This window comes from Chondrus crispus, genomic scaffold (genome assembly GCF_000350225.1).
Source record: "Chondrus crispus Stackhouse genomic scaffold, scaffold_22, whole genome shotgun sequence".
NCBI classification, from domain to species: domain Eukaryota; phylum Rhodophyta; class Florideophyceae; order Gigartinales; family Gigartinaceae; genus Chondrus; species Chondrus crispus.
Genome location: NW_005179111.1, coordinates 129,483 through 144,504, shown reverse-complemented (window position 1 = coordinate 144,504; position 15,022 = coordinate 129,483). Strand labels below are relative to the sequence as shown.

The 15,022-nt window shown below is 48.4% G+C and overlaps 7 protein-coding genes; 3 read left to right on the top strand and 4 right to left on the bottom strand.

Moving 5' to 3' along the window:
• Positions 1-57: 57 nt before the first annotated feature.
• CHC_T00008283001 (Dolichyl-phosphate-mannose--protein mannosyltransferase, family GT39) lies at positions 58-1,437 on the top strand. Its single transcript, XM_005715872.1, has one exon. The coding sequence runs from the start codon at positions 58-60 to the stop codon at positions 1,435-1,437; it is 1,380 nt and encodes a 459-aa protein (XP_005715929.1).
• An 804-nt stretch (positions 1,438-2,241) lies between these two features.
• Positions 2,242-2,409, top strand: CHC_T00004221001 (hypothetical protein). The gene has a single exon (XM_005715871.1). It carries the CDS (start codon positions 2,242-2,244, stop codon positions 2,407-2,409), a length of 168 nt encoding a protein of 55 aa, XP_005715928.1.
• Positions 2,410-2,506: 97 nt separating this feature from the next.
• On the bottom strand, positions 2,507-2,701 carry CHC_T00004220001 (hypothetical protein). Its single transcript, XM_005715870.1, has one exon. It carries the CDS (start codon positions 2,699-2,701, stop codon positions 2,507-2,509), a length of 195 nt encoding a protein of 64 aa, XP_005715927.1.
• A 7,271-nt stretch (positions 2,702-9,972) lies between these two features.
• CHC_T00004219001 (hypothetical protein) lies at positions 9,973-10,218 on the bottom strand. The gene has a single exon (XM_005715869.1). It carries the CDS (start codon positions 10,216-10,218, stop codon positions 9,973-9,975), a length of 246 nt encoding a protein of 81 aa, XP_005715926.1.
• A 1,871-nt stretch (positions 10,219-12,089) lies between these two features.
• Positions 12,090-12,248, top strand: CHC_T00004218001 (hypothetical protein). The gene has a single exon (XM_005715868.1). The coding sequence runs from the start codon at positions 12,090-12,092 to the stop codon at positions 12,246-12,248; it is 159 nt and encodes a 52-aa protein (XP_005715925.1).
• CHC_T00004217001 (hypothetical protein) lies at positions 12,249-12,356 on the bottom strand. The gene has a single exon (XM_005715867.1). It carries the CDS (start codon positions 12,354-12,356, stop codon positions 12,249-12,251), a length of 108 nt encoding a protein of 35 aa, XP_005715924.1.
• Positions 12,357-13,321: 965 nt separating this feature from the next.
• CHC_T00004216001 (hypothetical protein) lies at positions 13,322-14,896 on the bottom strand. XM_005715866.1 is given in 2 exon segments: positions 13,322-13,588; positions 13,589-14,896. 1 exon segment carries the CDS (start codon positions 14,894-14,896, stop codon positions 13,589-13,591), a length of 1,308 nt encoding a protein of 435 aa, XP_005715923.1. The 3' UTR covers positions 13,322-13,588.
• Between the last annotated feature and the right edge of the window lie 126 nt (positions 14,897-15,022).

The window sequence follows — 15,022 nt, the reverse complement described above, 5'->3', positions numbered from 1 at the left end:
TCCACTCCGCGCAACTACCCGCTCCTCGTCCTCACCTTGCTCTCCCTCCTGACGCGTATGTACCGCCTGCACCTGCCGCGCGCAGTTGTCTTTGATGAGCTGCACTTCGCCTCCTTCATCGCCCACCATCTCAACCGTCTCTTCGTCTTCGACATCCACCCATGGCTCGGCAAGCTCACTCTCGCCCTCTCCGCCTATCTAGCTGGCTTCCCTTCGGACGTCCTGGACTTCCCGATCGCCACGCCCTACCCGACGCACGCCTACCTCGCCCCGCGCCTCGTCGCCGCGCTATTCGGCGCCGCCTGTGTCCCGCTCATGTTCCTCATCGCCCGCGCCCTCGGCATGGCCCCCATCTCCGCCACCCTCGCAGCCGCCTTCCAGCTGCTCGATCTACTGCTGCTCACCGAGAGCCGCCTCATCCTCGTCGACTCCCAGCTCATGTGCTACATTCAGCTCACTTTGCTCTGCGCCCTGCGCCTCTGGCGCCTGTCCCATGCCCCGACCGTGTGGAAGAAGCGGACACCCCCGCCCGCCTACTTTCGCTATCTCGCACTCACCGCCGTGTTCGCCGCCGCCGCGCTCTCGGTCAAGTGGACCGCGGCCGTCACCCCCTTCCTCGTCGCCGTCGTGTGTCTGTTTGGCCTGTGCTTCCCGCGCGAGCCCACCCCGCTGTCGCACTGCGCGCTCGCGGCCGCGCTGGCCCTGGGGTGCTACGCCCTTCCGTGGTGGCTGCATCTGCGTCTGTCGACCCGCTCGTCGCCCACGGCCACGCGCATGAGCGACCGCTTCCGCACCACGCTCACCGGCAACGCGTCGCTCCCGTACGACCCTAGCCACAACGTCACGTTTAGCGAAAAGTTGCTCGAGTTGCATGTGCGCCAGTTCAAGACCAACCGCGGCATCAAGACGAGGCATCGATGGGAGAGCAAGTGGTACGAGTGGCCGCTGAATATGCGCGGCATATACTATTACGTCGATAAGGCCGAGGGATACACGGAGGACCGTCCCGTCGTGCGCGTCATCTACTTGCTGCAGAACCCCGCCAGTGCCCTTTGGGTAGCGGCGGCCGTCGCACTGTTTGCACTCTTGCTGCCGTGCGTCCTGCGTTACAGGAACCGCATCTCGGAGAAGCATAGCATGCACAGGGTGGTGAGCGTGGGTTGCTTTTTGCTAGCGGGCTATGTTTTGAACCTTGTGCCATACATGTTCGTGGAGAGGTGCTCGTTCTTGTATCATTACTTGCCCGCGCTGATGTACGGTCAGCTGCTCGCGGCGTTGCTCATCGATGCGCTGCCAAGGCGAGTGCGTGTATCGCTTACGGTCGTTATTATCGCTACCTTGGTCGCAGCGTTTGTGTTTTGGGCTCCATGGGTTTATGCTTGGCCTATCGACGGCGACGCGATTACGAGGAGGCAGTGGATGCCGCGCTGGAACTAACCTGGTTGGATTTTGAACCTCACTCTTTTGGAATCGAGGCCATATGCAGAGTTTTGATGCTCACATAACATAGACACTAATTTGGCGATGAGAGCTTGTGCGTGCTGGTGGCACAACTACTGCTTACCGTACTTGCCTAACTAGCAAATGACTCGATAAGCTAAGGCTAAAATGAAAACGCCGTACTTGTAAGAACTCCGTCCAACAGATTGATACCTATTTTCTGACCCCATCGCCCAATTTGCGTGCTAGTTGTCAGGACTATAGCATATCCCTGACACGCAGTTTCTTTTACAGTCGGTGCTAGGACCAACTACAGGCATCCTGAACTTAGATGCCAAGTTGGTTCAAAGCGATGCTTGAGGCGATTGAAAAAGTCGTCATATCGCCGAGTTGCATTACTACCCTCCGCTGCACTTGATGTACGGTAGCATGGTAGCAACATGAACCAAACCCGATCCCAACACCTGACCACACCCTGCCTGGTCTGCAATATATACCATGGGCCACACGCTTTGCCCACACTTATTCGTTCTTCCATGGTTGTCATAGTACAGGCGGGCATACAAAACTGTTGTGAAGCAGGCTCATACAATGCGAGGTCGACCCCCATTTCCACAGTATCTTTTGGGTCAGTCTTCGAGTTAGTTGGATACGAAATCTGCAAATGAATTTACCAACACTCTTCGTCCGTGCATGAAGATGTACAACGAGATGCATACGGAAGAACATCACAGTAAAGGGGGCAAACTATGCTGCACGAGTCCATTTCACGGCCATCCCTCCAAATGTCGTGATCTCTAAATGGACCGAACAGTCTTACCTGTGCCAAAACAGATATGCCATGATCACTACTTCAGTGCACTTGATGTGTGTGTTCTTTCCGTTGTGTGGGTGGGTTTGCAGCTTCAGTCCAACGACAAAGCTGTTCCCCGTTGCTGTCCTCAAGTATCGGAATTCCTGGATGCGTAAATGCTTCTCTTGTCGACGTCTATCTCAACAACAAACTGTCGAATTGTCTTCCACTGAACGCTCAGCAACAGAAATGGCTGCTACAGGATGCATATCTTCACCAAAGCGTGGCATGTGGCTCATAATAAATGCGCTCAGCATTCTCTATTGATAGTCGCAGTTCTGTCTCAGAAGCACTTTGAACCCTTGTCGTTCCGCGATACGCGGGCCCAAATAGTTTGTCGGTTGCCAAAAAGTCACCCTGATGCTGCTTACATGTCTTCGGGTGCAACGTAACTACGGTGATTGACATCGACATGGCGTTCAGAAACGGACAGCGTAATTACGATCCGGGAGACAGCGTTCCCAGCCGCCTCAGTAGTAGACTCGGATGTTAGGTCTGTCATCTGATGTAGGGTTTCATGTTTCCGTTTCAGAATCTCGGCTACAGAAATGGCCTTACTGATGGTCTTGCCGGTCGCTACAATTTGGACGCGTCCGACTGTGGAGTCCGACAAGATGCGATCTCCATATCCCACAAACGCTCGAATGGTGCCCGACGATGTGATTCGAAGAATATGCTTTTCACTCGGCGTCATCGGAGTATGCCTGCTTTTGTCCGTTCCAGTGGCTTCTAATTGCTTCGGAATGCTCTTCGAAAAGTAGAGTTGTTTTTTCTTTATTTTTTCTCAAAGGATCCCATTGCCCATCTCTTTCGTTTGCTTCCCAAACTTTTTCGATGCCCGGCGGTGGAGACAGCCAGTTGCTCGATAAGATAGACTCATCATGAGAGCCTGCCCCTTGTCTCTGAGCAGGAAACGACCCTCGGCACGCCTCAGGCACGTGCTTTCGTGCCATACTGAAACTATACTTACAGTGCAATACTGCTTTGAAGTACAGAACTGCCTGTTCTTTTCACACACGTGTGCAAATTTAGATTTTCTTATCCGTTTCTGTTCGGCAAGACCTGAGCCGAATCTGTATACAGTGGACGTTTTTCGCAAACTCAGGGGGATTTCATTAGTGAGCTTACACTGCAAGACTTGTTTTAATGGCCGAAAAGTTTGGTTATCGTTTTGTTTTGTTTTGAGGTTTGATAACAGCATGTCATGCTCGCTTGTTGAAACGTAATACACTTAACGAAAACGACTCGCGTCGGGAGAAGAGAAATGCCATACACTATCGCGTAGATTCTAATGCCTATCGGGCTGTTAGTCCTCATGCCGACAAAACTTTTTTTTTTTTTTCTAGACAAACTAACTCGCGATTTCACTTCTGTTTTTCGAAGCCAGAAGGCTATCATCACAGGTAAAGCATTTGCTCGTCGATTCTAGTGAAATCCAACTCGTTGATGCATATAAAGGTGTTCAAAAGAAAAATTCAGCTTACAGTTAACATTTTTCTTAAAGCTAATTTCATGCCAGTAGCACAGAAGCATTGCGTTGAGGGCTTTCTATTCGGTCCTAACTTCAGAAAAAAAGTTACAACGAGTCCATCTACCAAAGAAAAATTGAAACCGTGGCCATCATAGTTGAAATGAAATACAATTCGCAGATTTTTATGTTATGGTAACGCTTGATCGGATAGACACTAGACATATTTCCTGAAGAACGAATAGACTCTTTGCAGGAGGCAGCGAGATCTAGTTTCACATTCTACTTGTTGGCATGATCGCTTTTCATTCTTTATGAATCGACATGACATACTAGCAAGGTCCGAAAGCCCTCTGTCGAGGTAATCCTTACACTACAACACGCGTTCAAAGCCTTGCATTTTACTCCTGGCTTTCATGGACGAAGGACCTAAATATCGTGCATCCAAGATAGTGTGATTTAGACAAGCTGCTTCGGAGTGCTAAGTTTCGTTTTCCAAACAAAAATAAGTTTGCTATCATCCAGCTGTACAGCGGGTAAATGACTTTCAGGGCGGATTAGATGGAGGACTTCAACGCAGATGTATGTCCTATTGTTTCCAAATCTCTAGTTTCAAATTGTGAGTATCCGGCCACCATTTATTCCTCGCAGGTAGTTGAGGAATAAGTGCGGATATTTTCACAGCCAGTGCAAGTGCAAGCATCACTGTGCCAAGGGCTTGAGAGTGATGCGTCCTCCTGTTGCTGGAACGAAAAGAATTAGACCGGTCAGTCAGTGTCCTTGTGAAATCTTCTATTTCAAGGAGCACCTGTATCAAAAAATTCCATGAAACTGAAAGTTCTTTTTCTAGGACGTCCTTGTCTCTTAGTATAGACCACCGGATTGAAAACCCGCACCTTTATGCAAAGCTAGGATCATATTCCACACCTGCGTGCTTTGCTGAGGCATCCCGATTTTGACTTTGATGTAAACTGTAAAGGCTTCTTATCGCTCCTGTCCTGTGCGCTATGACGTTTATGAAGAACAACCATAGCAACCCGAAAAGTTTCCGTCTCGACAGAAGTGTTTACATACTGAGGTGATTGAAGCATTTGCAAGACAATGATTCTTTTCATTGCATTTGGAGCCGTAATTGCGAGGCGCTTCATTGGAGAAATCCAGATTAATCAGGGTTTCCTTTAAAAGCAATCTCAGTTTCTCAGAAATATGAGACGGTTTATTTTCGAGTCATGCTCGGATTCATTACCTACAGCACGTGCAAACTATACATGTGCCCAAAGGCCCCTTTCTTTGATTGTATCACTCACGAGTCCCCCAGATTTTTACCTGCGTGAGTTTTCCTCTTCATACTACTGTACAGAAGTATGTCTAGATCATATCCAATCGGACTGTCTGGATAGACTGGCGCCGATTAAAGACTTTACATACCAAAAAACGAAGTTTATGCAGCACTGAAAGCTACTCGAGACTCTTGAAACAATAACAAAACGGTTGTACGTTCAAGGAAACAGACTTGCCTTCGCTCATGAAGCTCCAAGGGTGCAACACGAGTGTGATCTACTGTCGTGCTGCTTCCGAGAATACCTGACCAAAGCGCATTGGAGTTCCATGGCCTAGACTTTAATCTGAATGATGTCGAGGTTTAGAGGAAACCCACATCCTAAGAGTACGAAATTCCCTTGCTAAATTAATGCTCTTTGTTCAAACGACACGTTCTTGCAGCAGTCATACATACCCGCCTCCCCCTAACACTAGTGTGTAAAAGCTGGAAGTGCCATACTCCGAAAAAAGCCTGAACATGACATAATACCTCTCTTGGTGGGTCCCTTGGGGCAGTGCCCCACTGGTGTCTAAAAAATATGTGAACAGTATTCTAAAGCACACTCTACTAATTGCTTGAAAAAATACATATTTCGAGGTCTCTCTGTCCCGTCCGAACGAATTCTTGAAACTGGGCGCATACGCTTCTGCGACGGTAAATAGGACATTGCTATATTTGATAGTTAGACGGACGGCTCCGCTCCTTCGTAAACAAACCAACTAGACGAATTTCACATGCACTGCTCTGTAACACACCACTTCAACTTTAACATCTATGGCATTATCTAATTCTTTTTAATTGCATTTATAAAGCAATGTGTACTAGTAAAGAAACGAGTTTCTCGCATTTGCACAATTCTATCTTTCCAAGGTAGTGGGTTTTGCACGTTTACTCATGAAATCTGTTTCTTCGATACCATTTGGTCTCCATCACTTACATGTACGACAATATCAAAGAAACACTGCTATGTAGCCTCTCACCAGTGAAGCATTTCGTTCTTCGTATACAGTATTTGACGCAATCGTATCGTGGTATATGGCACAAATATAGTCCTCATCACATTCATGCTGGACGTCCTCAAGATGTTTTTTTAAACACAAGGATTGGCAGTAGCTGTATAGAAAATGATGTCTGCAAAAATGGCTCGCGAGTCCTAAAATTAGGATGGCGCACGTACACAGGGTTCGTGCATGACCATGAAGAGAATTTGAGCAGCAGTACTTACACGATCTGTGATAGGAGGAGGGCACACCCCCAGGGCAACGTCAAAGACCGTTTTTTCGGTTTGAAACAGAAAGAGTTCACCGCGTTATATTTCTCGAGTCCCGCTGGCGAGAAGCGGCAAAAGAAATGTCGGCTTTCCCCCTCTTCCGACCCGCAACGGTGAGACAAGACCTTCGAGGAATCAGTGTATGAAGCATTAATGGGCGGTTTGGCTTGTAACATCGCCATCTCGCATGAGGCAAGTAACACAAATGCATAGAGAGAATTATTGTTTGCATGGCAGAAATATACATGCACGGAAAGGACGAGGATGGTCAGCCCGCGGAAGAACAGCGTACTCTCTCCTCATTTGGATATGCGTACAGTGGCCCTACCCATTAGTGCTGCTTTTATCTGTGCCTCCCTCCAAATAGTGTAGACCCAGACCCACGAACACAAAAAGTGCCACGTGTCATACGGTTCCGGCTGTTATGCTGCCGTCCGTACGTGTCAAACATGCCACCGAACACCGTTCACATATCTTAGCTTGTACTTGTCATGATTCCCGTTCCGGAAAAGACAAAGCGACGCGCAAGCGCCTGACCATATCGCAGAAGCTCGAAATCGCAGATCTGCTCGACAATGGACACCGTACACCAGCAGTTGTGTGGCAGTTCGGCATTGCAGCGCGGACTGTACGCAAAATCAAAGCAACTGCTCCAGCATTGCTCCGCACAGCAAGCGAGAAGCTCAAAGCACTCCAAATGAAGACTCGTCAGTAAGTAGTAGTCCCCCATGTCGAACTGAACCTCCTCGAATTTCTCAACGATGTCAAGGTGTAGTGGAAGCGTCTGTTAATGACGCCATGGATGTTTTGGAGACGGTTTGGGTAGTGCACAATCCACCAGAAATGCAATCATGTGATGAAGATGAGAGCGAAGAAGATACAATAGAGAGAAGGACTGTACCCTATGTCGTCGAGATCGCGGAATTGCTTGGAGAGCAGGAACTTTTGGCGACTGAGTGCCAGGCTGCAGACGCTCTATCGCATCTAAAGTCGCAAAGGCGCGCGTTTCTCACTGCGAAACACAACAGAGAACCAACACGGAGCGGGCAGACGTAAATTACCGAGTGCATGCAGATACAGTAGATGTAACGTCACTTATTAATGCCGTCTCTAAATAGTGCAGGTTTTGGGGGTTTCACACGGGGTGGCACTAATGGGTACGGTCCCCTGTACTATATCATACCACACGAGGCAATACGTACTGTAAGAGCGTTGATGTTGCGCAGCGATGGTACAGTATTTCCAAGGGTAGACGAAAGTCGGAAGCGGAGCTGTACGTTTCGAAAAATGTCAATGTCGCTTTCAAAGTTCGTCATCACATTTAATCAAACAATTTATTGGTTGTCACCAAACCTCTGCATCCGACTTGCTGCAGCATCCGTCCTCTATCTGCAACTTCTGAAGCAAAGGCTCCATTTCATCACATTCAGGATTGGACACGCTGCCAAACTCCCTCGCGTTCCGTCCTGCTGAAACTTCGCCGCTGAGCAAAGCATGGCGAGATCGTGAGAGGCGGAATCATAATACTATGCCGCTCCGACGCGCGCTTTGATTACAGCTGCACTGTCTATCCGTCAAAAGCCATCATAACCCGAAAAAAACTACAAATTTCTCTTCCTTTTAGCTCTTTCTTCTACACTTTCTATTTTATTGTAAATAATGACGATTTTTGGACCTCTTTCGTCTACTATGGTTGCATTAAGTCCTACTCACAGAAGCTAGGAAAGATCTTTTTATTAACTTAGCTCAAGAAAAGGTATGATCACTGTTAGCATTTGGTAGTTGGACCTTCTTCGCGACAAAGTGATGAAGACCCACGAAGAAGTACATGGTACATCAGCATGCTCCGAAATGTTCTTGGCTTCAATAAAAATAAAAATAAAGCAAAACGCTCCGCTAGATCATGAGAAAATTTTGAAGCCTCACATGAGGTCAAATGACGTCAAGGCACTGGTAACCGCGAATCGACTGGATGTCCAGTTGTCCACAACAGCTATTGCACAATAGACGGCACCGACTCACGTGCTCTTCTTACATTTGCATGACGACACGCCACCCACTAGGGTAAGTGTGCGGTACTTGGTATAACTTACTTCCATTGCATGTAACATCTATCACTGAATCGTATCCTTCCAATCTAGGAGCAGCAATCCAAGCAGCTCTTGTTGCGTCTCTTGGGTCATTGCCGGGCCGTGGAAGTGGCAAGTCCCTCACACTCTAACTCTCTGATTGGCAGAGTTCACTCCTTTCCCCACCGTATGACGGCTTTACGTAGTGAGGGTATTGAGAAAGGCATATGCCTGCGCCTTTGTGGGCCTATCGATATTTCGGAGCCGCACGGCGGCGGCTTGATGATAGCATTTCACAGACATATGACAATCCGGCTCTTCCCACACAATTCGCAACACTGCAGAAGCGAACGAACTTCCAGCGCTCCTCTTGCCTGGACAATGTCGTATTCTGTTTGGTCTCACGAGCGAGGCACACGCGGTCTACGGCAGTGGCGCGCTCGCAAGCCTCAGAAACGAAGGAGCAGCGTCAGTGTAGTACCTACTTTCTTGGACCAGTGAGCCCCATCTCACGGAATACCGGCCAGTGGCAGATCCTCCTCTCTCTTCTCATCCGCTATTAAGTCGTCTGTTCTGTCTTTACCCTGCATATAACCAGTTCACGAATTATTCACCATCGATTTGTGGGTATGCCAACCGTACGCTGACTGACCTGCGCAGACTTCCGAATTCTACTGTGCCCCTGTTTCGTTGATCAATGGATCTGTCACATCTCGTTCATGGTTTAGAGCCTAAGAGTGCGAGGAAACGTGAAAGTTCGAGTCGCGGGTCGTCTACCAACCGCTCTAACCATGAATCAACCGGTACAAGTGTAGGGAGTTCTCATCGAGGGCTGCATGGCAAGAACCCGAAGTCGAACACCAGCCCGAAGCCATCCTCCTCATCCAGAGAAGGTCCGAAGGCTGTACGCATCGGCAGTGCAAGTGGCGGAAGTGTGGCCCTCGCTTGCGAGGATTGCAACAGGACGTTTGAGTCTCAAAAGCTATTCGACCGACACTCCGCTGTCTTTCACGCACGTGCCAAGAATGTCAATGCGAGAGGCGCGCAGTATCCTTGTGCAAGCTGCGGGAAGGCGTTCAGTTCTCCGTCGAAAAGAACTACACACGAAAACGTGTCGCACAAAGGAATCCGTCCTTTCCCGTGCAACCTATGTGACAAATCGTTTGGATACAGAGGAGGTATGTGCCCTGCTGACCTTTGTCTCGCTTCCAGACCGATTCTCCTTCCTAACGTTGACATTCATTCTGGGTATCTTTCTCCGCGCTTTATCGATATTTCAGACTTGACAAAGGTAAGCTGTCCATCCCTCTGATATCGATACTCCCGGTTCATAAACTGCAACCGGCCCGGAGCTGATTACGTTCTAACACTTCTTTCCGCTTTGAATTTACAATGGTTCTGAATCACAGCACATGATTACACATTCTGGAGCGAAGCCACATACATGCTATATTTGCGGTGCAAAGTTCACACGGAACTTTTATGTCAAGGTATGTTCCTTACTAGCACAAACGGGTAAGACCCGAACCAGGCTCAGACTATGTCAGGCTTCTAACTTTCGTGAGCTGTATTTTCCATACTTGCTTGGCACATGTGCGGAACAGCGCCACATTGAGAACATACATGAAGGGAAGTCTCCCAACAAGCGTAACTAGAACTTTGCTTCGGCAAGTGTTCTCGACGCATGGCACTGTTGAGGGTTCTAGATTCACCGAGGGTTTCGAATGAAAATTGCCTGTACTCTTGCCAGGTTAGGATGGAGACGGGGAGCGATTTGTTTTCTGAGACGTTCTCCATCACCAGTAGTGCGAATGCAGAGTTTGGATGCAAACTAGTTGGGAGAGGAATAGATTGTTGGTGACCTGTCCATCCACTGAAAACCGCGCAGTAGCGAGAAAAGATCTTCGCAGTAGCGGGAGATCCGATTCTTCACAGATTCTCTAACTGTGTACTGTAGGAATATCGAGTGCCATGATGCGGTCGATCATGTATGCCCTTGATTTTTATAAAATGTGTCTTTTTTTAATCGCAGAAATCATATTGTCTTCTCCATTGCCAGACAAATTCGTGCCTCAAAGCAGACGTACAGTAGGGACTGAATGACCTTTTACAGCATAGCAGCGATTTTTGTATAGGCTTACAACCTCATGACCACCTTCATATTTCTTCTTCATGGTCTCACAGGCACGCTCCAAGATGTCATGAGATGAATTTTTTGGAGCGTGGGGCTCTAGTGAGACACATGGTTGAACCAACAGCATATCGACCAACGTTGTCCGTTCTTAGCAGGTGCGAATTGAGTGACGGGCACGCTCTCGCAAGATGTGTAGGTTTCTAAACAGAATTTTTGCCGTGTTACTCGCTTCCCAAAAACGTAACCACAGAACTACTTTTGGTCGGCAACAGAATATAGAAAACATATTCTTACAGAGACGTAAACCAGTGCACAAAAGAAACGAGGTCAATGTCATTCCGTCACTTCGGCTATAGGGGGGACTAAGCAACATCTCTTTACTTCGAACAGTTGAGGCCGTGGCGATTCCAATGGTAGAGATGTGTTGCCCTGATCTAGGTTTTGTTACGCTGGTAGGCTGACTCACACTACCGGCATTTCTGCTGTTGCTAAGGGTTTTATTTGCCGTGCAAGTATGATTTCAGACTTGAAATAGGGAGATACAGGCAAGGAGATCTCTATTGTCTCGTCGTGTCCGGCACACGCGATCTGGGAAATCACCCAAATGCAGAAAGAGGAGTCAAAAGGATTACCGCGTACAACCGCGCGTGTATCGCACCGCGAAAAGCAATGCCTGACATGAAGATATTTTGACTAGGACAGGCGCGGAAGAAAGTGTGCAAGAAAAGCTTCATTATCTGACTGATGTTTGTAAGCATAGGGACGTTGGGTCCGTGCAATTCGCTCGACTAACAAGGGCACAACCCCAACTCGTCGTGAGGGTCAAACTCATATATGAAAAGAATAATACTGTATGTCAGTCACATGGGGACGGCATCGCGCTTCTTGCCAGCAGAGAAAGTATAGTAAAGAAAAAAGGACACGCAATCCCTTTTGCATATGCGCAAACACGATTGATGTGCTGAGTGCCATGGAAAGCGTTTAGTTAAAATATGGATACGTGAGGATATCGTAGAATCATGCACATGGATACAGTGGGTCTACATTTCGCTCTCATAATATGCTGAAGCATATTGGGCGCCTCCGGAAATTATTTTTTGTGTCAGAGTCATATTTTTCTTTTTTGTGAACAAAAACTGAGTTTTACCACGGAAATGCTTGCGCACATAATGTGCGTCCCCCTACTGTACGCATGCTTTGAACTCGTTCCTAACGACGAGCACGGTGTGTCAGGGTCGTTCCTAACGACGAGCACGGCACCGGACGCCGGCAATGAAGCCGTCGGAGCTCTATCTACAGTGTGTGCTGTGAGCTAAGCTCAATCATGATGGTGTTTTCACCGAGCAGCCACCGTCAGAACCATGAATGACCAAATGGCTATTCTATTGCTACTTCTCATTCAGAGCCATGCTCGGTAGGATGTAGATGTCGAGTCTCGTCGGTCGGGCGGCGGCCGACACTTTCTCTGTGTACAGTAAATTTGGATTGTACGCGCGCACATTTTGACATTTGTGCGATACACATTTAACCTAGCATGGGGTCGCCCGTCCGAGAAAACGGCGCGTTGTGTGTGCACAACGCGCCGTTTGTGTGTCACAAAATCCCGATTTGGTCAACACAATTTGCGATTTTAGAATTTCAGGAGTCGCCCATTATGCTTTCGATATCTAACTGTGCATGCAATACAGTATGACTAGTTTTGGCCTCTAGTATACGTAAGGGGTTGAAATATAGCGATATCAGCCACAGGTTCATCTTGCCGACCATCAGCTTTGTTCGCCGTAGCGTAATTGGTCACCATCTCGCACTGTAGTATATCCACCGTACGTTTTCACACTATTTCGAGGCAGTCGTTACGAAAACATCAGTAGCGAAGCTGACAAAAATCTTATACAGTCAGGAGCATGTATTCGCATGATTGTGCCGGTCTTCATGAATAACATAGAACTTGGAATCGTTGCTCTTCTTGCGCAAGTGCCAATCGACCCCCAAGAAGTTCCTCGAGAGGCACGATAACAAATTACCGACGTTCGAAACAATGTAAACCGCTGCATAAATACTCCGAGGTTATTGCTTCGAAATCCCTTCCCTTAGTATTTGAAATACGTACTTATGAATAACAGGCCACGGCATGACCTTGAACGAGACCAATTTCGGGATCAAAGCGGCATCGCGTGAAATGGCCAGAGAAGAAAACAACGGCCATGTGTCGTCGTCGAAGATATATATAGTGCAGTACTGTTGAGTAAATAATATTGTTCAGCTTCAGCAGCAGTTACTGCCTAGGGTGTGCGGTGCGTATTGATGCAGTCATTGTGCCGTGCCAGCGGCACAGCACTGCAACCTCGACAGAAGACTGTCGAGGGTGGTGCGCGGCACGGAGCCATGCTTTGTTGTCGAGCACTAGGACATGATGGCACAGGAAGAAAAGCTGTCGTGTAGCAACAGACTCGTTGCCCCGTGGAAACCGATCCGCCTCTAGAATCAAAAAAGTCGCAATTTCGAAGGGTACTCATTCGGGACACGAGTGGAGAAGCAGGGCTCTTTACATACGCGGGCTCTCTTCTGCTGTCAGTGCAACCCTTGCGCAACTGGTGATATACAAAGAGGAACAGGATCGTGAGCCGATTTGTTGGGAACATTGATGTACCTTGCATACGCCTCATGACCGTGGCGCGAAGGTATGAGCACCACACGCATGCATTGACTATGCGGTAAAATATCATAGAACGGGACTTCAGGCCTTCACTTTTAAAACTTAATTGCTTTTCTTGTCGTTGGTGCCAGATACGGTCCTCCAGAGCTCAATATTCGAGGGTGCACCTGAATGCAACAAGACTGGTACTTTTTCAATTTTCTCGCACTCATCCGGACCAACCAATTACAGAAATACAGTACCTCATTCTATCCTTGTGAGAGGCTTTTAGTCTACTACAATATCTCGTGGTGTGAAACATTCCTTCCTCGCTACAAGCGTAGAAGACGATACTCTAGAAAAGCATACGGAAACGGCCTTCCACAGCCTTCGACAGCCTAGCTGCTCACCCCAGCATTAGGAAGCGACCTAACTGAGACTCGGTTTTTGTTGATATGTTCCCTCATTTCCTCGTTGATGGCCATAGCCGCCCCAATCACTGGAGCTCCCATATCCTCCTCTGCGGGCCCCATCACGATGTTTTCGAACGATAGCGCCAAACGACAGTGCTCTTCCTGGATTACACGGCGCCAGCCTTTGAAGTGAATCAGGTCCTTTGGCTTCAGGTGCGAAAGAGCCCACCGCCTCATGTTCCGATCAGGCATCCAGCGCACCAGTAATACCAAGTTTCGATTGTACCCATCTCTTCGACGGAATTCGGCTACCAACTCTTTCACCGTGGCGTCCCTCTCTTTTTGCTTGAACAGCGTCTCGATGTAAGCTGGTAACGACGCTGCAATGGCGTCGTAGTGCTCGAGCAGTGTCTTGAATTCGTTGAACTGCACCAAAAGCCCATCTAGTCTCTCTCCCACTGGCAAATACGGCAGAAACTTGTCGCGATAATCCGAGATGTTTGTCACCAAGTTACGCGTCGCCCCATTCACGCGCATCCGTTCGGTTTTTTTGAAGGCTCCTCGTAAATAGTCTTTCGAAGCAACCCAGGTGTAGAATACATCTTCCTCAATCGACAGCGCTTCCAACGTGAACTCTTTGAAATCTGCCCACCACTCGTAAAACACCTCAATATGTTCCATTGTGAGCAGCAACTTGCGCCGCTGCATCACATTCCCAATCTCAAACAAATCACGTATCTCGGCTTTGATCGCATTATGAATTAGCGCGAACGAATCCATGGCCCAGCCACTACCATATGGGGTTAGCTTCACCTCGGGGTACTTGTAAATAAGATCCATTGCAACGGCCGTCTTCGAAATGCGTGCCGTTCTCAATATATCCATTTCAGCAATCGGTTCTGGCTCCGGCTCCAGTTGTGTCACCATGGTTTCTCCCTCATCCTCCTCTTCTTCTTTTCCATCGCTGATGTCCGAGACGCTGCCTGCAAGTTTGGAGTTGGTTCTCTTCGAAAAACGACCCGAGCCCCTACTGGCTTTTCTCTCGGCCTTCTCTCTAGCTTTCTTACTCTTCCGAAGTTCCTTCTTGGAAAGGCCTTCCTCCCTCTCTAATTTCTTCTTTGCTATCTCAGTCCTCTCCTTGCCTACGTCGGGCAGTTCCTTGACTTCTTCAGGCAGGTCAGGCCCTTTCACGAAAAGATCGCCCTTACCTGTAATCCTATTCCTAAAACTCTTACTCGAAAGGGCAGCCCTACGTTGAGTTTCTTCCGGGGACGGCTCAGCCCCTCTTCGCATGCCAAATCGCCTGTGTTCACGCCGATCACCTGACTTTGGACGAGCCGGCGGCTTGCCAGACTCGGCTGCCGATCGCTTCGGCGGCGGAGGAGTAGCGGCAACATTTGAAGCTGTGGCAGCCGCTTT

What these genes read in the sequence shown, in the direction of transcription:
- CHC_T00008283001 (XM_005715872.1), top strand. Translation starts at nt 58, where the DNA reads ATGTACCGCCTGCACCTGCCGCGCGCAGTTGTCTTTGATGAGCTGCAC.
- CHC_T00004221001 (XM_005715871.1), top strand. Translation starts at nt 2,242, where the DNA reads ATGGACCGAACAGTCTTACCTGTGCCAAAACAGATATGCCATGATCAC.
- CHC_T00004220001 (XM_005715870.1), bottom strand. Translation starts at nt 2,701, where the DNA reads ATGTCAATCACCGTAGTTACGTTGCACCCGAAGACATGTAAGCAGCAT.
- CHC_T00004219001 (XM_005715869.1), bottom strand. Translation starts at nt 10,218, where the DNA reads ATGGAGAACGTCTCAGAAAACAAATCGCTCCCCGTCTCCATCCTAACC.
- CHC_T00004218001 (XM_005715868.1), top strand. Translation starts at nt 12,090, where the DNA reads ATGGGGTCGCCCGTCCGAGAAAACGGCGCGTTGTGTGTGCACAACGCG.
- CHC_T00004217001 (XM_005715867.1), bottom strand. Translation starts at nt 12,356, where the DNA reads ATGGTGACCAATTACGCTACGGCGAACAAAGCTGATGGTCGGCAAGAT.
- CHC_T00004216001 (XM_005715866.1), bottom strand. Translation starts at nt 14,896, where the DNA reads ATGCGAAGAGGGGCTGAGCCGTCCCCGGAAGAAACTCAACGTAGGGCT.